Genomic DNA, 23,218 nt, shown 5'->3' with positions numbered 1-23,218 from the left:
AGAAACAATATTGTCTAAAGTGTAAATTTGGGAAGAAAGTGTGTTAATGCTTTTATCTACAACTGCAAGCACTTTTTCTAAATTAGCTTGATCAATAGCCCTTAACCTAGAAGCAGCTTCAATTTGGGACAGTTTCCAAACCTTGTTGTAAATAGCATAAATCCATCTTTTGGATCTGCCTGTGGAAGGACCTTTCACACAGTCATTCAAATCAACATTGTCAGTCAATTTAGATAAATGAAGCTTAACAGACACTAAAGTGGAATGTTTAAGCCAGTTCTGACATAGCTGGCCTACTGAATAGGTAGTGAAGGAATGGCCACTTTCAAAACGGGATCCACCCTAACCTGTGTGTATCCCGGGGCCAGACCCAGAAAACGATGTTGACATGAATCTGAACTTTTTTGCCATAATAACCAACCTTGGGAATCCACACTGGAAATATTAAAGGACAAATTTAGTAACAGAGACTGTAAATCACTAAGGGACTTACTTGTGTGATTGTACCAGGTGGGGTATTCTCCCAAATCAGGAAAAGAAGGAGCATTTAATTTTTTAGACAAAGCCGACAAAGCCAATCCAAAGCAGTTGGTTTGTGAAATAGTCGAATTCAAAAACAACATATGGTTTCGGGTTGAGATATGCATGATGCAAAGCCTCAGTGCCTTGCACTTGCCAACTTTTAGAACCCCAAACAGATTTAAGATCAATAGTATCTTTCCACAGCTCATAGCCCCCTATTGCCAATTGGTCGATAAAGGACTTCAAATACAATAATTTTGTGTGGGTGAGTCGAACTTTGGAAGAGGACTTAGCAGTCATCTTAAAATAAAATGCATGAGGATTGGACTGATTAAAGGCAGTAAAATAAGTAAACTTTTTCAAAAGAGTTTTGGAGCTGCCTTCAACAAGGGCGGACAATGTTCCCATTGTGTATAATTAACCACATTTCTAAATGTGTTTGCTTTGTGCAGAAAATTATTGCCATAGTGTTGGTAGCAAAATAAGTCAGCGTAATTTGCGGAATCTAAGTACAAATCTTCAGCATCAAAGGCAGCATAATATTTCAAATCAGAAAATAGAGCCTCTACGGCTTGTACAGCCCAATCATCAGAGCGAATGTTTTGTTTCACCACATCCCCCATAGAAACACGAAGTACATTAGGGACATAAATGACCTCTGTTGGTCCGTGGATTTGAAATTTCACAGCATCCCATACAATCCCATCTAAGACAGGCCAAGCAGTGATATTCACAAAAGTCTGGTCCCTCCTTATCCTGTGTGATGAGGAGTGGGGTGCCAAAGTTCCACCAATAAGTCTAATTGTAGATCTTTCTTTAACTTAATGACCATTCACAAAGCGGAAAAACATACCACAAATCCAATGGACATGAACAAAAAAATTGAGAATAGCACCAGCCAAATGTAAATCCAAGAGGGTATCGAAAAGTGTTTTTTAAACCAAACAGCAAAAATAGAAAATTTTGAAGGGGACTTCGATGAGACCGAGTCTGTGTCAAATGAAAAATGCGACTGATTAGCCACACGTTTGCAAATCGGGCATGGACAAATCTGTGGGGTAAGTATACTCAGTATCATCAAGGGGATCACCAGCCGGTGGATTCAGTAAAGCATTTTGTAACTGTAGGCATCTCAATTTCAACATCAGGTCCAGTGTTACTCGCCGGAGCCAAAACAGAATTTCTCAGCTTCGCTGGACAAGAGACCGTGGGTGTCATACTAAGAAGAATCGGCCACTCAATGTAATTTGACATTGTCAATGGAGATGTACCTGTTCACCTTGCGACCAGGTAGTGGAGGTAAAATGACTGTTCTTGTGCCCTGCACGCCAAGTACAGGAACTGGTGCTCGAAATGAGGGGCCGAACTCCTTCTTGTTCTCCACCTTCTCACGGACCAGATCACCAACTCAGGGTACCCAGCCAACAACCGGGAATCTGAAGAGTAGCATCAGATGTGGAGGGCAAATGTTACTTCGCAAGACTGTCTCTAATCTTTTGTAGATTCCGTAAAACATCACAATGTTCATCTACGTCAAAGGATACAGCAGACACCGCCATGTCTAGACCCTCACGGTCCGGAACAAACATTCTGATGCCAAAGAGCATTTCGTATGGAGTCCGCCCACCAGGTCCTTCTAGGAGATTATTAAGTGCACGCTGAATGCTATTGAGGTGGGCTAGCCAGTTCTAGCCTGTACCTAAAACCATAGCAGTAAAGGATTGCTTTAAGTCACGGTTCATCTGCTCCACAACACTATTGCCAGCAGGCCTGTATGGAGACGAAAATTTTACTTGGACCCCCAATGAAGCCATGGCATCCTTGTACGCCTTAGAGGCGAACGCTGGACCCTGGTCCGAGTGAAAGGTACCACATGCAAAAATTCCCACAAAGACACGCAGATCCCTGATAACAGTGCGGGCATCAGTACTCCTTTGTGGCCACACTCAAACAAAGCGTGTACACGAATCTACTGCAACTAAAATGTACTTATATGTAGTATCTGAGGAGAAAGGACTGCAGTGATCTAAGTTAACACATCCAAGTGGTTTATTAGATATATACAACTGCATCTGGGGCAGGCGCACAGTGGTTGAAGGTTTAATCTGCTGGCATATGTCACAATGAAGGACATAATCACGTGCCAGTTTGTACAATCCGTGCCACCAGTAACGCTGTTGTAGGAGAGATACAGTAGCTGACCCGCCGGTATGAGCTGAGGCCATACCCTCGTGAGCCGCTGTTATCAAAGCCTGCCTGCGGTCCGCGTTGGGAATCAACCTGGCACCAACGTCATTAATTCTCACATAGGGAACTTTATCAGGACGTAAATGATAAGAGTATTTAGAAGGGAAACCTTTCAGGTAATTACCTCTCTTCTCTGTTGCGGCAATAGCTGCCAAGATGTCCTCATCAATCTTACTTTTGGATTGTGTAACTGCCGCTACCAAGTATGTCGCAACTGCTGTCTTCGCTGCTTCATCAGCAAGACCGTTACCAACAGAGTGTACCCCCACGCGTTGGTGACCAAGAGTATGAATTACAAACACAAGTGGGAGCCGTTCTTTGAGCTCAGCCACTCACCCCAAAGCATTTTGTGCTTAATCGTGCTACCTTTGGAATCACGATAGTCATTCTCAGTCCAAAAGAATACGTTTTTGTTGTAAGACTGTACACAGTAGTAAGCGTTGCTCACAACAAGAGTAGTCACACTAGGAGCTGCGTACTCCAGTGCAAGCACCAGAGCACGTAGCTCTGCCAATTGGGCGGTACAGTCCCCTAACGTCTGTGCATGTACGACATCAGACTTGAACTCACCATTCACAATGGTACCAACCACTATTGCGCAGGCAGCAGAATAAGCATGCTTAGACCCCGTCGCCGTTATCGCCGAACCGTCTGTGTAAATGATACAATGGAAATCCTCCAGCGGGCGCATGGTCAGAGCAGCAGGATGAACAAATTCATACTGCAAGTACTCTTGAGTCTGCAAAGAGGAATCACAAATGAAGGTGACATCTGGAGATGTCAAAGATGTGGCCCATTGTATCCACCAAGGGTGCAAAGCTTTTTAATTCGTTACACTGGCTTTCGTCACTACCTCCAAGACAGGATACTGTGTAACAACCAACAAGCGTTTCACCTGCGAAAGTGCCCGTTCCTTCAGAATCGCCATCTGCACTGCTGTCAAAACTTTTTCCACTGTGGAAAAACGCCTTTCAGCTGAAGTGTACAAGTATGACTTGTAAGCGATAGGGTCTGTGTCACCCTCATTAAAAGTCAGGTATGTGAAATCCACCGCCCCAGGTACAATTCTTATTACCAGGTTGGTGTGGTTGTCATGAGCCAGTAAGAATTTAGATTCAAGAACATCAGACTGCAAAGATCTCAAAATTGTGGAATGTTCAGGCAGCCAGCAAGATTTGGAAAAAGTATGTTGTACCAAAGCATAAAGTGGCTGAAATCCTGGGCATAATCGGGAATGTATGTATGCCCGAAATTCAAAAAACCCAGCAAAGATTGTATTTTTTCAGAGTTCTCGGAGCGAGCAGCTGTGCGCATTTCTCCGGGAAGTGAGGTGCCAAACCTTGACCTTCATTGTTGAGCTCATAGCCCAAGAACAACACTGTATACTCTGCAATGTGTGCTTTTGCAAAGTTAAATTTGTAACCGTAATCCGCAAACATACAAATGATGCGGTCAATGCGACACAGATGTAGCCCTAATTCGTCGTCTGTGAGATAAATGCCAACCACATACGAGCATGCATCAGGGTCGAGTCTCTCCAAAAGAGAGACTATGCGGGCGGAAAAGAAGCCAGGACTGTTCTTGTAGTCCATAGCCAATCTTCTGAACTGTTTTTGTTTACCGCCATAAGTGAATGCTGTCCATTGACTACTAATTTTATTTTATTTTTAAAATTTATAAGGCGCAAACAGCTACCCAAAAAGGGTTTCTCGGCGCCGAGACACAGCACAGAAAGGTGGCACGGGTTCACGGGGTCGTTTAAGATTATTGATCGAACAACCAGGTTTTAATTTCTTTCCTGAACCTAGAATAACTGACCTCCTTGCGGATATGGGGCGGAAGTGAATTCCAAATGGACGGACCCTGATGGGCAAAAGATCTACCTCCCATTCTAGAGAGTTTAAACCTAGGCACACAAATGTTTGCTGCTGATTGTTACCGTAGGTTTCTTTTGGGAATGTAGGGATGAACTAATGCCTGTAGGTATTTATCTGTCCGCCTTCAGGCGTGCTATTAAAACTTTCCTGTTTCCTGTACTTGGGTAGTCGTCTCTCCTTTTTTCCTCTTCCTGCGTATTATGTTTTAGTATCTGTCTAAGCGCCAGGACGCCCCTTTGCTGGGGCAGCTGTGCGCTGTATAAATAATGTTAACATAACATAACATAACATAACATTTAGGTGCGGTGCCTGCTTTTATCTTGAACATATAGTTCAGGGTTTTAAATCTGATCCGGTTTTCCACCCTGAGCCAGTGCAAATCACGCAAGTGGGAGGAAACACTGGTGGTTTTTGGAATTTTACATAAACGTCAGGCAGCTGAGTTTTGGACAAGCTGTAACCTCCGTATGACTGCTTTATTTGCACCTAGGTATAAGATGTTCCCGTAGTGAAGCCGAGATGTAACAAGGGCATTGACTACGGTTTTCTGGGTGGAGATGGGCAGCATCCACAAGATCTTTCTAAGCCACTTCAGGATGGTAAAACAAAGGCCTACAACTTTACTGGCCTGTTGTTTCATGGAGAGAGAGCTATCCACAATTACCCCCAAGTTCCTTGCATAAGTGTCTGGTGTTGGGAGATTTCCCATCTGGGAAGGCCAATGTGAGGCATTCCAGAGGTCTTGTTTACCCAGAAGGAGGATCTCTGTCTTGTCTCCATTTAATTTAAGCTGGTTGTTAGTCATCCAGCTGAAGATGTTCTGGAGACCTTGCTTGAGGAGAGACGGGGATAGTGGACTGGATTCTGACAGAGAGAAAATGATCTGTGAGTCATCCGCATATGTCATGAGGGTAAGTCCAGATCTCTCCACTAAATCTGCCAGAGGTCTAAGGTAAAGGTTAAAAAACAATGGGCTAAGGATAGAGCCCTGTGGTACTCCGTGGGGGGAGTTGAAAAGTCCAGAGCACGCTGTGGACGAGGTAATTTGGAACGTCCGTTGCTCCAAAAGGACCTGATCAACTCAAGAGCATCGCCACAGATCCCATTTTTTTTTAGCGTGGTTAGTAACCTTTTGTGCGACCCGGTGTCGAAAGCCGCGCTCAGGTCAAGAAGAATGAGGGCAACCGTTTGACCGTCGTCAAGGAGTTTCCGAATGGTTTCGGTGACAACCCAGCAGAGCAGTTTCCGTGGAGAAGCCTGCTCGGAATCCGGACTGAGATGGATGAAGGAGAGAGTTTTCTTCAGTAAAAAGAGTAAGGGCGGAGTGCACGTGTCTTTCCAGAAGTTTAGAAAAAGCAGGGAGAAGTGAGATGGGTCTGTAGTTCGACCGTTTTTCAGGGTCTGCTGTAGTTTTTTTTAGTAGTGGACTCACCATGGCATGTTTCCAAAGTGTGGGGACTATAGAGAGTTCCAAGGAAGAGTTTAGTGTGTCCACAATGATTCCAAGGGAGGGAGTATCCAGTTTCTTTTATTATATTAATAGGAATAGGATCGCAAGGGGAGCCAGATTTGATGGTCTTAAAAATGGACTTTAAAGTGTCGATCGTAATAGGCGGCCAGTGTTCTAAGGTCTGATTGACACTGGGGGCATACTCCAAGTCAACCTGAGAGGGAGTGTTATTTTTGTTACTGTTGATTTCTACGAATAATTTATCTATTTTTTCGGTGAAGAAGTGAGCGAGATCCTGACATTGTCCCTCATTTAGTTGGCGGGCAGTAGCTGTAGTTTGCGCACCTGCTAATTCTTTAATCGTGTTAAACAGTGTTTTTTGCTCTATTTGCGGCTTCCATGATGGTATTAGAGACATACAGGGCGTGGGCTTTCGTGCATGCTGTATGGTATAGGTTTCTTGCGTTTTGATATCTCCTTTTTTGTATGTATGTATGTATGTATGTATGTATTGTACACTTATATAGCGCAAAACTGCCACCCAGAGGGTATCCTGGCGCTTTTGACTCTACTGAACCAGTTACACAGTCACGTTATTATGCTGTTCTAGGGAAAAGATAGGTTTTTAGACTTTTCTTGAAGGATGGAAGGTCCTTCAAGCTCCTCAAGGACAGAGGGAGGGAGTTCCAAAGCTTGGCAGCCGCGTGTCCAAAGGACCGGCCCCCATCCGTAGCCTATGGATCCTCGGAACCACCACAAGATATGCTGAAGAGGAGCGCAAAGGTCTCGCTGCGTGGTACCAAGAAAAGAGGTTGTGTAGCATGGCTGGACCTTGGTCATGTAGAGCTTTAAAGACCAGGCAGGATGATTTAAAGAGGATTCGCTGCTGGACTGGCAGCCAATGGAGGTCTTTAAGCGCGAGAGAAGAGGAGGAAGCGCACGGCCTAGAGAGAGCCAACTTCGCAGCCATATTTTGAATGCGCTGCAGCTTTTGATCAGAGTGCCAGGAGCCCCTAGAAGCAGTGCATTACAATAATCTATCCTGCTAAGGATAATGCCACGCACCACCTCTCGCCTTGCCTGGGTCGGGAGCAGGGGAAGCATTAAGCGCAAAGTACGGTGTAGCAACATACATGTGGAGATGGTTTTGTTAACAAAGCCGCCCAACTGAAGGTTAGAGTCAAACATGACTCCGAGGTTGCGGGCAGAGTCCGCCGCCACCACATTGCCCAAGGAGGAAGAAGGCCAAAGGTCAGTCGGTAAAGGACGCGGGACGCGGTCCGATGAGCAGTGGAGTACCTCGGTTTTAGAGCTATTGAACTGGAGAGAGTTGTTTTTCAACCAGTCGGCAGTGGCAGTCATACAGCGGTGGAAGGTCTCTGTAGACACAGCATCTTCTCCTTCAAGGGAGAAAATGAGCTGGGTGTCGTCGGCATAGTTAATCACTGAGATGTCGAAGGATTTGATCAGACTGATCAGGGGGCAGAGGTACAAGTTGAACAGGATGGGGCTGTCAGGCGCGTAGTCTTTTCGCCATTGTCTTTCTAGTACCTTACATTTGGATTTCTCATCTTTAAGTGAGTCGTTAAACCAAGGGGCTGGGAGACGATGGCTATTGCCCTTATTGTGAAGGGTTGGTAGGCAAATCTCAGCAGCATTGCTGAGCCACTGTTGGGTTGCTATTGCTATACTTTCCATGCTTTGACCTTTATTGTTTTTTTTGTTGCTGAGTACAGTGTTGAGTTTTGAAATGTCGAAAGTTTTCCAGTTTTTTCTTGCTGTGGCAGCGAAAACAGTCTGTGCAGAAGAAACGGCTGGTAGTTTAAGACTAAATGTAATTAAATATTGGTCAGACCAGCATACGGGAGTAGTGTCCTGCCAAGACAGTTCAGTGAGATTAGTGAATAACGGGTCGAGCAGATGCCCGGCCTTGTGAGTAGATCCGGAGTTTAGAAGTCTGATGTTAACGCTGTCAAATCTTTTAGCAAATTTGTGCAAGTCGTGTTCATTTGGTCATGCAAGTGTAGATTGAGGTCTCCCATAAGTGAAAAATTTTTTGAGGCCAAATGAAAGGGTGTAATATAGTTAGATAAATTGGAAGCCCATTGAGTGCAATTCCCGGGAGGCCGGTACATCAAAATGCCGGATAGCGTGAAGTTAGGGTTCATAGTAATTTTAAAAAACGCGGCTTCACAGTCTGGGATATCTACAGGCTCAAGGGTACATTTAAGTGTTTTGTTATAGATGATAGCGATTCCACCACCAGTTTTTAGAGCTCTGTCTTTCCTAACAATCGCATAATTGGAAGGGAGAGCAGTGGCCACATTGGGGCCAGCGCCATCATGTAACCAGGTTTCAGTCAGAAATAATACACTGGGTTGGTCATCTAGTATCAGGTTAAAAATGTCTAACTTACGTTTAGGTAAGGAACAACAGTTGATACTGTAGAACAGAAAGTCTTTGTCATTAGGACAGACTTGTTTATGGCGCTTTCTGTATATAATTCTGCGATCGGGGTGAGGTTGAAAGTTAGATAGTGTAAGACTACAGTTGGGGCAGGTCGCATTTCCTGTATGATGTACCTCGAGTATTGTGCAGTCGCCATGCTTAATGGAGCGCCACGCTTTAAGCTGGTCAGACGTCATTACCTGCCTAGTCCGTGTCGGGGAGACATAGCCCTCTGCCCCGTGCCCCGTCCTGGCCCGGACGGGCACAGACGGGCTAGTCTTTGGCATGTCTTCGGCGGGGGGACCGCGCGGTTGCTGCGCTCCACCGCTGTGCGTGTTTGGGGGCATCTAGGTTTTGTATAGGCCGTGCTAGCGCTCAGCACCGCCTCCCCACACTCTCAGCCAATCAATGCCCGGCACTGGGAGGGAACCCGGAAGAAGGTACCACCCTGCACCCTCCACTGCAATCAAGCCTAGCGCTTGCGGTGGACCGGGGTAGCAGGGGCGACAGAGATCGCCACAAGATTCTCGTGAGCAGAGTGCAATACAATTTTTAAAAAGTAAAGTACATCCGTGCGATTTTAAAAACAAAATTCACACACAGCTTTTGAAATATTCAGGGTCGCGCTCTCAGTGCAATTCTTAAATCAATTTACACAAAAGCTTTTAGTTAGTTCTAGGTCGCGCTGCGAACATAAAATGCGCGTGTCATCAGGGAGAATACAACTTTCAATGAGGTTTTGTAGAGGCCGTGCTAGCGTTCAGCACCGCCTCCCCACACTCTCAGCCAATCAATGCCGGGAGGGAACCCGGAAGAAGGTACCGCCATGCACCCTCCACTGCAATCAAGCCTAGCGCTTGCGGTGGACTGGGGTAGCAGGGGCGACAAAGATCGCCAAAAGATTCTCGTGAGCAGAGTGCAATACAATTTTTAAAAAGTAAAGTGCATCCGTGCGATTTTAAAAACAAAATTCACACACAGCTTTTGAAATATTCAGGGTCGCGCTCTCAGTGCAATTCTTAAATCAATTTACACAAAAGCTTTTAGTTAGTTCTAGGTCGCGCTGCGAACATAAAATGCGCGTGTCATCAGGGAGAATACAACTTTCAATGAGGTTTTGTAGAGGCCGTGCTAGCGTTCAGCACCGCCTCCCCACACTCTCAGCCAATCAATGCCCGGCACCGGGAGGGAACCCGGAAGAAGGTACCGCCCTGCACCCTCCACTGCAATCAAGCCTAGTGCTTGCCGTGGACCGGGGTTGCAGGGGCGACAAAGATCGCCACAAGATTCTCGTGAGCAGAGTGCAATACAATTTTTAAAAAGTAAAGTGCATCCGTGCGATTTTAAAAACAAAATTCACATACAGCTTTTAAAATATTCAGGGTCGCGCTCTCAGTGCAATTCTTAAATCAATTTACACAAAAGCTTTTAGTTAGTTCTAGGTCGCGCTGCGAACATAAAATGCGCGTGTCATCAGGAATATCTAACTAATCGAGGACAGGTTATGGCTAAAAAAGCCATTGAATATGTCATGCGTGGTCTAAAACCTTTTACGCACAAGACTATTCACAAGGGCTGAACTGTGAGTATTTTGTACCGCTCAGGTCTGACTGTAAGAGTTTAAGTGCCGGTAATCAAATACCAAACGGTAAAAGCCATCAGGCTTGGTCACAGTAAAAAGAGAGTTATTCATCAGAGACACATACGTTTCAATCACACCTTGATATTCCAATTGTTCAAGGATTTCTGCCACAGGAGCTTACGCTTCACTTCGCATGGGGGATTGGGGTTGAGGCTGTGGCATAGACTGTAAAGGAATCGCATGGCTGGGAGAAAATGTATCCCACCCACATTGAGTAAGGTACACTGCTGGTGCAAGCACCTTAGCCCACACTTCAGCAAAATGCAGGGTCTGCTTCTTTGGCACAATATGTGCTAAAGGAGGGAGGAGCACCTCTTCCTCTTGTGGAGAAGACAGTACGAAAGGAGGGGGCCAATCTACCTCCGCTAACAAAATGTCATAGGTGGTCGTCAGATTTTCCCAAAGAACAAGTTACTTACCTTCGGTAACGCTTTTTCTAGTGGATACAGTATCTGCCTGTGAATTCCTCACCTTGTGAAAATCCCCCTGCGTCAGCAAATTTCGGAAATTCTTTCGTAGCTCTTCACGCTGTCTTGGACGACGTCACAGAACGCACAGATTCACACGCGCGGCTCCGCTGACGTCACTGACTCCATAACAGGGCTCCGTCAGCGTGATGACATCAGTTCCGCCCTTTTTTCCGTGCCTTCGAGGCACACGGACGGACCGACAACAGTAGATATACACACAATGTACACAGTACCAAATAATCAAAATAACACGCACAGTGTGGACAACAGGGAGGCGGGTGGGTCATGAGGGATCCACAGGCAGATACTGTATCCACCAGAAAAAGCGTTACCGAAGGTAAGTAACTTGTTCTTCTGATGGATACATCTGCCAGTGGCTAATGAAAATAAAAAAAATGTAAACAGATGGAATGGTGTGAGAATTGTGCGAAAGACAGCCTGCAGCCAAGCTCTGCACTTTACGTGTGTCATGCGAACATCAGTAACTTTGTGGAATCTACATTAGCTTTGCTTGTTAATGCATGCACCTGCCTATAGAGAAAGTGTTCAGCCTCTCTTGAAACCAGTTTCTTTCTTTAGTCAGGAGAAGCTGGTGATAGCAACATTAAAGTAGAGTACCTTGCCTACCCATGCCTTAGGTTTAGCATTTATCTAGAAAGGCTTCATGTTTCAAGTTGACATATTGTGCAACATGTGGGGTTATTTAAACTAGTGTACTTGGGATAAATCCCACCATTCATGCTTGACTAAATTGTGTGCTTCTAGGCAATTACATTATTTCACATTGTTGCTTTTTGGTTTTATCATCACATTTGAGAGTATCTTCATATAAATCAGTGCAAGGTGTGGACTGTACAAAAACCTCTCTTGTACATGATTTACCAGACAATAGTGTTCACCGATAACATGGTTACTAGCAAAATCCCAGAGGTCATAAAGTATGGTATGCGGTGTGAAAGAAGGCTGCATTGATACCAGCAGGATGGGGGCACAGAGGAGGAGGTCTAACATTGGCAAGGGGGAAGTGAACCATGAACATGGTATGGATAGTGAATCAGAGTTATTTTGAGGGTTTCATTTCAAAGACCCTCCAACAAAGTGTGCAATTCACTGAGGTGGGCAGACAATATGTAACCTCTGCCCCTACACATGGGACAGTAGTAACATTTTAGCCATAGTACCAGGAAACTTGGCAATTAATCCTGGCTTTGCCCAAATGTGTGGCTGTAAACTATGTATTTAAAGTCTGGGCAGGTTTCACATCACAGAGGCATTTCTTTGGTGAACATTGTCCATTCTAGGAGTCCTGCACTGTGTTATTGGCACAACTGCTCCATCAAACTGTTTGATGATAGTCGAATCATACCCATCCTTTGGGTTTGATACCTTAATTGTCTTTATGTGATAGAGGTGGACATACCACTGAAACCTTGACCAAGCTCCAGCTAGATGTCCGCCTTTGGCTTAGCTTGAGGTTCTCTTGGATTCCTAAACCCAAAACAAACCAAGCCTTCACGTGGCTTCTGTCTCTCACCCTCAGTTTAACCGCATGTACCAGAAATTAAAGACAAAGCATTAACTTATGATATCCAACAAGAGAGAAAAGAAATAGCCATATGTTTGCTGAATTGCACAAAGAAAAACCAGAAAACCTGGGATCTTTTTTAGCATCCCCCTTGACCAAAACTTGTGATCCTAGGCAATTGTTTTATTTCATGTATCCTCCTTTTTTTTAAAATATCACGAGAGCAACTTGAAAAATATGATCTCAGAATGTGCGCTGTGCAAAACCTTCTCATGTTTGGTTAAATAAACGATAACGTTGTTTCATGTATGACAACCACCTAGCCCACCCAGACAGGGCAAATGGCAACTGACTTGCCTCTTAGTTCACTAATAGCATTGTTGTCGGGGGTGAGCATGAATGGTTCTAAGTTCATGTTTGAAAACTACCACTTTTAATAAATGACCTCAACGCATTGATATCATCTTATGTACCAAGGTAAAAAGCTTATGCATGTTAAGGAAATACACTTTTTTGAGTTTTGAAGAGATGTTATCATATTTTTTCATGTTTGTTGCTTGATGGTTTTAAAAATGAAGGTATTCCTAAAGAAACCTTATTTGATTCTTTCTCTTCACTTCCGTTAACTGCTCAGTCAAATGAAGAGCTGCTCATCAAGGGGGTCGCATAAAAAGGTCAGGAGGGCTGATTGCCCTCCTCTTGGTAGGAGCCTGAGAATCAACAACGTGCCCAGTGGACAGAGACAATATAGGCACCCGGGGATTCGCGTTGGGCATGTCAGGCTGTGCCATATTAGAAAACGCAATGTTCTTAGCGGGGGACCTTCTATTTGCACACTCTGTCGGAGTGGTCACCGAAAGCGACTGTGCTAATGCTTCATGGATTGCTAATTTCCTCCATGACCCTTTTGTGTGGAGCTGACCCCTGCCCGAATCCCCCTGCAATGAATGCCAAGGCCTGGGTTGGGGGCTGACAATGAGGCCTCTATCAGCTTTTCAAGACAGGCTTCCCTCCTCATTGTAAAAAAACAGAGGGTGGGGGCAAGGCACCGGCCTCTGAGAAGACTTGGGTGGCACAATGCGCGGGGGCCACTTGAGGAAAAGGCGAGGGTGGCCCACAGATAGCGACAGGATTCATGGGGTCTTTGTGGGCGGTGGGGGGAGGGCGGCTTTGTGATACAGGCTTCTTTAGAAAGGAGGCACTTTTCAGAAGGCCCAAACAGACACTAGGTCAGGGCGGGACACAATTGGGCCCGGGCAGATGGATATCACAGGCGGCACGCCGCTCAGTCGGAACGAGCCTTCGGTTCAGTCCTGCGCTCGTCCCTGTAAAAAGAAAGCAGAAATAAAATGTAAACAGCAGGAGAGAATGCTAATGTGTTTCTGTTCTCATTTCTCTCCTCCACTTCCCCACGACCCCCCTCGTAGACTGTGACTCGTACTGCAAGGCGTCCAAGGGCAAGCTGAAGATCAACATGAAGAAATACTGCAGGAAGGATTATGGTGAGTGCTGCTGGCCCCGCCTCCTTCAGAGCCACCAGGCTGGGCTACCGGGGCAATTTTAAGACGACCAAAAGCAGAGCCTTTTAAAGCGTGGGCATGGAGGGCAATACCCAAAGGTGGCCACTGGTAAAGTGAACGGGAAAGTCAGAAACCTATCTCTCCCCTCTGTGCCGTTCTCTAGCTCAACCTCTCGCCATCTCTCGTCTGCACGCACCTTGCTTTGTTCATCCACCAATACCTACTTCACCACTACCTACCCCTGCTTCGCCACTGCGAACCTACACTCTACCATCTCTCTCTCCATTTCGTGCTCTCCCCTATTTACCTCTCTCTCTAACTTACTCTAACGTCCTTCTGTCTACCTTAATAAACAACCACTCTGCTGTCTTCTCCTTTACCTTTCTTTACTACATCTCTGCTTCTTTATCTTATTGTATTTCATCTGTCTGTCTCTAACCCAGCAATCACTAAATCTCTGCCCTCCTCTCCATCTCATGCATCTATACCCTTCTCTTTGCCTACTTCTATCTCACCTTCTGACTCTTTCTACTACTGTACCTCTTTCTGTCTCATATTTCTCTCCTTACATCATCTCTTCTCTCTCACCTCTACCCCTTTCTATCCTTCAATACCTAGCTCTACATCTTTTTGTATATACCCTTTATCTCTCGATCAATACTCTTTTAACCATACCTCTGTATACCTCTCCTCCAATACTCCGCTCTTTTCCTCACTCATTTCTGACATCTCACAAACTCCCCTCTCGCTACTTACCTCTACATTTCTACCACTCTCTATAGCTTTGCTCTCTGTATTTCACCTCTTGCGGTACCTCACTGCTCTGTTTCCATAGCTCTCCCTGTAGCTGTCCTTCATCTTTTTCTCATCCTCGTCTCTTTACCTCACCTCTTGCTCGCTTTCAGTACCCCACCTCTCTCTGTTCACCCATCTCACCACACCACTTCCTAACTTACATCTCTCAAACTCCTTTCTCTCTGTAACTCACATCTCTATCACTACCTTATCTCTCTTTACCCTCCCTTTCTGAATTTTTCTCTGCCTCTCACTACCTATCCTCTCAAATTACCGCTCCATCAATTCCCCTTCATTCATGTCCTCGCTTCTTCACATCCCTTGTTTCTACTTGTTTCCTCCAACTCACTAACTACATTATTTTCTTGATACCTGTTTCTCTGCACTTACCTGTCATTATCTACCCCACTCATCTCTCTATTTCAACTTGGTTGTCTATTACACTCTCTCTCTAAATCTGCCTCCCCTCTATTTCTACCTCACCATTCTCTCTAACTCTCTTTATCTGATCTGTCTTCCCATAACCAACTTTTAATTGTACCATCTTGCACTACCTCATCTGTCTGCTTTGCATCTCTCTCCATTTTTCGCACTACCTCAAATATCTACCGGTTTGCATCTACCTCTCTCCTATTTCTATCTTTCTTCTCCCTCTAGTTCACCCTTTTGCCCTACCTTGCCCCTTTCCAATTCTCCTCCACATCAGAGCCAGAGGTCATTGTCTAGCCTTAAAAGTGTACACATAAAGCGATGTTGGGGACCTAGAGGAGGAAGATTGGCGAGAAGCTCTCGAGGCCCCTAGGGGAGCGGCTATAGCCATGCGCCTGCGTTTTATCCAGTTTAGGTACCTACATAGGGCGTACTACACCAGGGAGAGACTGTGGCGAGCGGGTCTGATTGAATCCCCTGCATGTCTAAGATGTGGTCATGAGGTGGGCACTTTCCTCCATACAGTATGGAGCTGTGGTGGTTTGGCTGGATTTTGGACCGGGGTGTGGGACTGCTTGCCTGAGGTGCTGGGCTGGGACCTGCCTTATTCCCCTAAACTTGGGCTCCTTCACGTCCTGGAAGGCGTGGGTGGCAATGTATATAAGAAGCACCTACTCTTACTGGGTCTTACAGTTGCAAAGAGGGATGTGGCCCAGGCTTGGAAGGACCCCCGTGCTCCCATGGTAGTAGTATGGAAGAAGGGCCTTGATTTTTGTATGGGGTTAGAGAGGCCGATTTTCGAAGCCAGGGGCTGCACCTAGGAAACACTACAAAATATGGAAAAGATGGGCAGACTACAGGGGAATATGGCTGGAACCGCCAGCACAGATAAGAGATACAGAGGGACTGGGATGAGGGGGGTGAGGGGGCAATATCGTATACACGGTGATATGCATGCAAACCTTTCTACTGGAATACAGAGACATTGTGCGGGGGGGGGTCTGGGTTGAGGGGGGGGCACAAGGGGGGGTTGGTGAGTGGGGGGTCCGGGGTTTTGTCATAAAATGTTATTTTGATAGCTGACTATGCTATGTTATATCTACTGTAGTTCCTCCGGGGTACGGAGTGCTGCGTTTGTGTGCGGTCAACCAATAAAAAGACGTTTTAAAAAAAAAAAAGTGTACACATAAAAAGAGGAGAGGAGGGTTAAGGCACAGGAAGAGAACATGCTCAGTGCAGTGCTTTGATTTTCCAAGCTGCAGCAAAAATGCCAATTGTGGAAGAGGATATATTTGCTATTTGGGATGTATGGCAATGAAACCTACAATTTCAAGTATCATATGCGTAGGTCTCATTTTAACATTATCCGCCGATCTACTAGGGATCCACCAAGCCACTCTTATGATGTTTTTCCTACAATTGAAGGAACAGGTTGGTTAGACACTGAATTCAACATACAATGTTGCAAGACAAAAAAAGTCAGATCCAAAGGCATACAATAGCTTTATCAGTAGTTACTCGAGTTTTCTTATTGGTAATATTTGGCTGGAGGATGCTTGGCAGCTTGAATTTTCAGCTGTGTTTGTGTCCCCGATTTCGAAAGTTTAGTATATAAATCAATACTGATTTGCATCACGAGGGCCTGAATTTTTTAAAAATGGGCAGTAAATTAAAAGCTGTTTCAATTAGGGGGTCTCTAAGGTGGCACCTGTCAAAAGTGCTGAGCTGAGAGAGGAATGTCTTCCAGTCATTCGGATACAAACCAGTCTGATGTGGGTGTGAATCCGGCTTCAACCTATGATGAACTTAAGTGTGTCTGAGAAATATTCCATCTCTGACAGCAAGCAGATCATGAAACTATTCTTTGTAATTTAATGAGGATGTCACTGCACCTTGGTTCAGTTTTCTGCAGCGCTATCTGACCATGGGGTGGTTTTGAACGTCTGACGTGTTTTGGCGCATGCAAAACTGGAGTAGCATGTTATATGACATTGAAATTCATTAAGGTCAGACCAAAAATGATACAAAAGATGTTGCATGCATTTAGTGGCTCTAAATGCATGAAATTATAATTCCACCTAATTTGTTGATAAAGCTTCCTCTGTAAACACCGAATACGATGCTATCTCAGGAATACACAGAACAAGTACAGCAAGGCAAGAACGGCGCGGTATTAGCACCAACAGAAGTACATACGCAAGCAGTGCAAGCTTCAAATCAATTACACCACAGTTGGGGCTCGGGAAGCACATGCACAAGAGTCCTCATACTCATGAACCAGGCAGAGCATGCTTCCTTTACCCAACTCAAACGGTGCAGTGTGAGAAACAGCAGTGGCAACTTCCAGAACAGGGAAAGCAGGAGCAGTGTGAGCTCCAATCAAATAGCAGGGTGTGCCATGTGTCGCCCTTGCACATGAACTACTAGGTACCTAACTGCAAGGCAGAGCAAATGTGGCTTAGAAATACAACATGCAAAGTTACGCAAACAGCATTGCAAGCTTCCAGCTCTCAAAGAAGAGTTAAAGCAAAGACAGAAACAGTGCAAGCTTCTCTGCAATGCACAAGAGATGCAGCTAGGGAAGCAACGGTGCACATATCCCTCATCCTGATTGACAACTAGGTATAGCAGGGCATGGAAGTACAAGATTCCCTTACACGCACACATAAAATACACTATAAGAAACGGCAGTGCAAGCTTCCGGCTCTCACAGAAGAGCTAAAGCACAGGCAAAAACAATGCAAGCTATTCTCTTAAATACGTAACAAATGTGGCTGGGGAAGCAACAATGAACATGTGTCTCCTATTCATTGATGAGGTATTTCAGTGCAAGATTCCCTTACATGCACGCATAAAATTCACTATAAGAAACAGGAATACAAGCTTCCAGCTCTCAAATAAGAGTTAAAGCACAGGCAAAAACAGTGCAAACTCCTCTGAAATACACAACAAATGCAGCTGGGGGGGCAAAAGTGCACATATACCTCACCCTCATTGACAAGGGCATGGAAGTCCCAGATTCCCTTACACTGACACATACAATACACTACAAGAATCAGCAGTGCAAGCTTCCAGCTCATAAAGAAGAATAAAGCTCATCTGAAACACACAAAAGATGCATCTGGGAAGCAACAGTGCATAGAGCCCTCATACTCATTGACGAGGTATAGCAGGGCACGGCAGTCCAAGCTTCCCTTACACGAACACATAAAATACACTATAAGAAACAGCATAACAAGGATCCAGCTCACAAACAAGAGCCAAAGCACAAGGAAAACAGTACTAGTGTATGTGAAATACACAGCAGATGCAGCTGGGGAAGCCATTAAGCCTTTCATTTCCTTTCTTTACTCATTTTACAGAATCACGCTAAGCGGTGTAGTGTTGTTAGTATAGTGTGACTTGTAATTATGGGGGTGCTTTATGTTTTACAGGATCACACCACAATAGCATTACGGCAGCCGGGCGTGGAAGAGATGGAAGCAAACACACCCAAAAAAAGGGGCAGGTAAAAAAGGAAGGAAAAAAATGAGGAGGAAACAGAAAGTGAGCTATAGAATGCATTAGGAAGAAAAGCAAAGTACACTTGAAGAGTTCTATAAAAGAAAAAAGACACTCCAAGATAAAGAAACCCCAAGGGATGGGAAGGGAAATGAAAGGCACCCAATGGAAGGAGAAGATAAGAAGACACCCAGGAGAAGGAAAGGAGACCATGAGATACCAGAGAGGAGAAGGCGTCAACAAATACAAGGAAAGCAGAAGGAAGGAAAGGCACATTGGAAAATGAATGGGGAACATATCCAAAATAAGTGTAAGGCATGAGGGCCAAATAAAAGGAAAGAAAGAGAGAGTCAATACACACAGGGAAATATAGGGAAAAAGCACCTTCAAAAGAAGGGGCTGGAAGGAGACAGTACCATTGAAAGAAGAAAGGGAGATGAAAAGGAAGGATGAAATATAAGGCACCTGCAGGAACGGATGCAAGGAGCTCCTTCTGACCAGGGCACAAGTCCTGAAAAAATAAGTGGCGGGGAGCTGTCACCGGAAGTGACGTCACAACAGGAAGTGACGTCACGAAAGGTGCTGAGCTCCTCTTCCCAGAGAGGCCAAAGAGTTAAATGCAGCTGTTTGACAGGGGGGGATGGTCTCCCCCCGGTAAAATAAGTGGGGGGACGCCGTCCACCCGCGTGGTACAACGACTCGAGCCCTGCTTCTGACGATATGTGAGTAGTACAGAATACAGTGAATGCAATAAGGAAATAACATTCAAGGCCAATAAAATTCCATTAAAAAAAACAGAATAGTTAAAGACTTCACCCAAACCCTTAAAATAGATGTAAATCCAACCTGGTGCAAGATTTGAAAGTCAGGTTCAAGTCCACGAACTAAAGAAACTAAAGAACAAGTTACTTACCTTCAGTAACGCTTTTTCTGGTAGATACAGTATCTGCCTGTGGATTCCTCACCTTGTGAATATCCCCTTGCGTCAGCAACATTCGGAAATTCTTTTTGTAGCTTCGGGCCGATGTGGACTTGGACGTCATAGAAACACGGCATTGCTCGCGACTCCGCTGACGTCACCGACGCCTACAATAGGCCCACGCCGGCGTGATGACATCAGTTCCGTCCTTTTTTCCGTGCATTCGAGGCACACCGACGGACCAATGACAGTAGATATATACACAGTATACACAGTACACAATAGTCAAGGTAACACACACAGTGTGATGCAAATGCAGAAAACATTTGAAATAACACATTTTCTTGACCATGAAGTAAAAACATTACAGTAATTCTGGTATAGAAGAGTGGACAATGGGGAGGCGGGTGGGTCAGTGAGGAATCCACAGGCAGATACTGTATCTACCAGAAAAAGCGTTACCGAAGGTAAGTAACTTGTTCTTCTGATAGATACATCTGCCAGTGGATTCCTCACCTTGTGAATAGAGTCCCATGCAGTCCCCACTCCCGGAGGAGGGTGTCCACTCTTCTAAACCAGGAAGTCCTGGAGAACAGAGCGCGCAAAGTGACCCTCCCTCCTCAATTCAGTATCTAAGCAGTAATGCTTCTCGAAAGTGTGGAGGGAGGTCCAAGTCGCGGCTCTGCAAATATCCTCTACAGGCACACCTCTAGTCAATGCTGAGGTTGACGACTTCGCCCTTGTAGAATGAGACCGTATACCGTCTGGTGGTTCCTTACCGGCCAAAGAGTGCAGAGGACGATACATCTTGACAATATTCTTTTATGGACCGCTCTTCCTTTTTTATAACCAGCAAAACCAATGAAGAGCTGGTCATCCGTACAACAGTCTTTCGTTCTGTCCATGTAAAAGCTTACAGCCCTCTTAGGGTCTAGACGATGCAGTCTCTCCTCCTCCTTGGAAGGGTGAGGGGGAGGATAAAAGGTAGGAAGGGTAATGGATTGTCCAAGGTGGAAAGGAGTCACCACCTTAGGGAGAAAAGCAGCCCTGGTCCTAAGAACCATTCGATCAGCATGAATGGTCAAGAATGCGGGCTTGGAACTAAGAGCTTGAAGCTCACTTACCCTCCTTGCTGAGGTTATTTCAACGAGGAAGACTGTCTTTAGAGTCAAGAGCCTCATAGGACATTTGTGAAGGGGCTCAAAGGGAGCACCCATTAAAAAGGTCAAGACAAGATTTAAGTCCCACCGAGGCACAATAAAAGGATTAGGAGGGAACTTATTTCTGAGGCCCTTCAAAAACCTTAAAACTACAGGAGACTTAAAAAGAGATGGCTGGTCTGGCAAGCAGAGAAATGCCGACAGCGTTGAAAGATAGCCCTTAACTGTGGCAACAGCAAGCCCTTGCTGCGCCAGAGAGAGAGCAAACTGGAGAACATCAGATAAATAGGCTTTCAAAGGGTCAATTGTTTTCTCTCCACACCATGCGACAAATTTTGACCATCTGTATGAATAGATGGACTTAGTGGAGTCACGCCTGGCTGATAAGATGACATCCACCACATCAGGCGGGAGAGAAAAGGAATTCAGGTTGCCCCGTTCAATCTCCAGGTATGAAGGTATAATGTCTGGAGGTGGGGGTGTAGAACCTGCCCCTCCATCTGAGAGGGGAGGTCTGCCCTGAGAGGGAGACGGAGCGGCAGGTGAGATGAGAGGTGGAGAAGATCTGTATACCACACCCATCTCGACCAATCCGGGGCGACCAATATAACTTTGGCCCGTTCTTGGCGAATCTTCCTCAGAACCCAAGGAATCAAGGGTATGGGAGGAAACGTGTAAAGGAGTTGACTTCCCCAACTCAACTGAAACGCGTCCCCCAAGGCTCCTTGCATCTGATACTGGAGACTGCAGAATGACGGGCAGTGAGCATTCTCATGAGTGGCAAACAGGTCCACCCGAGGAGTTCCCCACATCTGAAAGATGTCGCGAACTACCTCTGGATGGAGCCTCCACTCGTGGTCGGCCGAGAACTGCCGACTGAGATTGTCTGCACGAACGTTCAGAACCCCGGCCAGATGATTTGCCATCAGACAAATCTGATGGTCCTGAACCCAGGACCAGAGCCGCAGTGCCTCCCTGCTGAGACACTGCGACCCCCTCCTCCCTGTTTGTTGATGTACCACATCGCGGTCGTGTTGTCCGTCAGGACTTGAACCGACCGACCGTGAAGGGAAGGAAGGAAGGCCTTGAGCGCCAAACGTATCGCCCGCAATTCCAGAAGGTTGATGTGAAGCAACCTTTCCTCTGTAGACCAAATACCCTTGAACTCCAGATCTCCCAGATGAGCACCCCACCCTAGAGTGGATGCATCCGTTATAACTGTGGTACAAAAGGTGGTGGTGATGGACGGAGCATCTGAATCAATCAAACACTCACACCGAGTCAAAAGATTTGGGTTTAATCCATCACCGTTCTTTAGCCCACTCTGCCACCCCAGTTCAGACATTGCTATATGCAAATCAGTCTGACCCTGTGCCTCATGGGAACAGTCCAGCCCGAACTGCCAAGCCATGTCTTCCCTGGACCGGAAACAAGCTTCCGAGGACCGGTTTCTGGCATTCCAGCTGTCTTCAGGCCGGCTTGCTTGAATCCAGTGGCAAAGTGAGCAAGGGACTCACGTCTGAGCATACCCTGCCACACTTATGGCGGCCAAAAGCGGTACAAAAGAGGGTGGGGATGGACGGAGCATCTGAATCAATCAAACACTCACACCCAGTCAAAAGATCTGGGTTTAATCCATCACCGTTCTTTAGCCCACTCTGCCACCCCAGTTCAGACATGGCAATATGCAAATCAGTTATAACTGTGGCCACCGGATGAGGCAGATGAAAAGGCTTCCCTTGAGACAGCTTGCCTTCCACGCCCCACCAAGACACATCCGCTGCAGCTTCTCTGGAGATCCTCACTGACTCCCTGAGATCCTCGCTATGTTGATACCACTGCCTGCGGAGACACCACTGGAGCGCCCTCATGTGCCAGCGTGCATGGTTGACCAACAGAATGCATGAAGCCATCAGACCGAGCAGGCGAAGGACCTTCAGGACTGGAACAACCGCTCCACTGTAAAATAAAGGAATCATTTCCTGTATGTCGCGAATCCTTTGAGGAGGAGGGAATGCACGACACACAGTTGTGTCCAGTACCGCACCTATGAACAGGTTGCGCTGGGAGGGCACCAGGTGAGACTTGGGTACATTTATTTAAAAACCCAACCTGTACAACAACTGGGTTGTCTCTTGCAGATGTTGGAACACTTTCTCTGACGACTCTGCTTTGATCAGCCAGTCGTCCAAATAAGGGAATACCGGGATCCCTGACCTTCTGAGATGTGCTGCCACCACCGCCATCACCTTGGTGAAGACTCGAGGCGCAGTAGTAATCCCAAAAGGAAGGACCACAAACTGGTAGTGTTGCGACCCCACCGTAAAACAGAGATACTTCCTGTGAGACTTCAGGATTGGTATGTGAAAATACGCATCCTGCAAGTCGAGCGACACCATCCAGTCTTCTTCCAGCAGCGCTTGAAGAACCTGTGCAAGGGTGAGCATCTTGAATATCTCCTGTTTCAGATAGAGATTCAAGATCCTGAGATCCAGGATTGGACGAAGTCTGCCATCCTTCTTGGAGATCAGGAAATACCGGGAGTAGAATCCCTGACCCCTTTCCTGCTCTGGGACCACCTCTATCGCACCATTTTTTAACAGAGTCTGTACTTCCTCCTGTAGAAGTAACAGATGTTCCTCTGTGCAATAACCTTGGCAATGAGGGTAATTGGGAGGGAATTCCCGAAAGGGAAGGGCATACCCATTTCCTA

The 23,218-nt window shown here is 45.9% G+C and overlaps 1 protein-coding gene across 2 annotated transcripts in view; it reads left to right on the top strand.

The window, feature by feature from the left end:
* The window catches only part of NTN1 (netrin 1), a 464,858-nt gene that overhangs the window by 390,335 nt on the left and 51,305 nt on the right, over nt 1-23,218 (top strand). For both annotated transcript variants that reach the window (XM_086930628.1, XM_086930627.1), the window contains one exon: nt 13,609-13,683. In XM_086930628.1, coding sequence (XP_086786754.1) covers nt 13,609-13,683 — 75 coding nt within the window. The remainder of the gene's footprint in view (nt 1-13,608; nt 13,684-23,218) is intronic.

This window comes from Lissotriton vulgaris, chromosome 7 (assembly GCF_964263255.1).
Source record: "Lissotriton vulgaris chromosome 7, aLisVul1.2, whole genome shotgun sequence".
Classification (NCBI taxonomy): Eukaryota; Metazoa; Chordata; class Amphibia; order Caudata; family Salamandridae; genus Lissotriton; species Lissotriton vulgaris.
The sequence above is the reverse complement of the archived record's forward strand: the minus strand, read 5'-3'. Positions and strand labels throughout refer to the sequence as shown.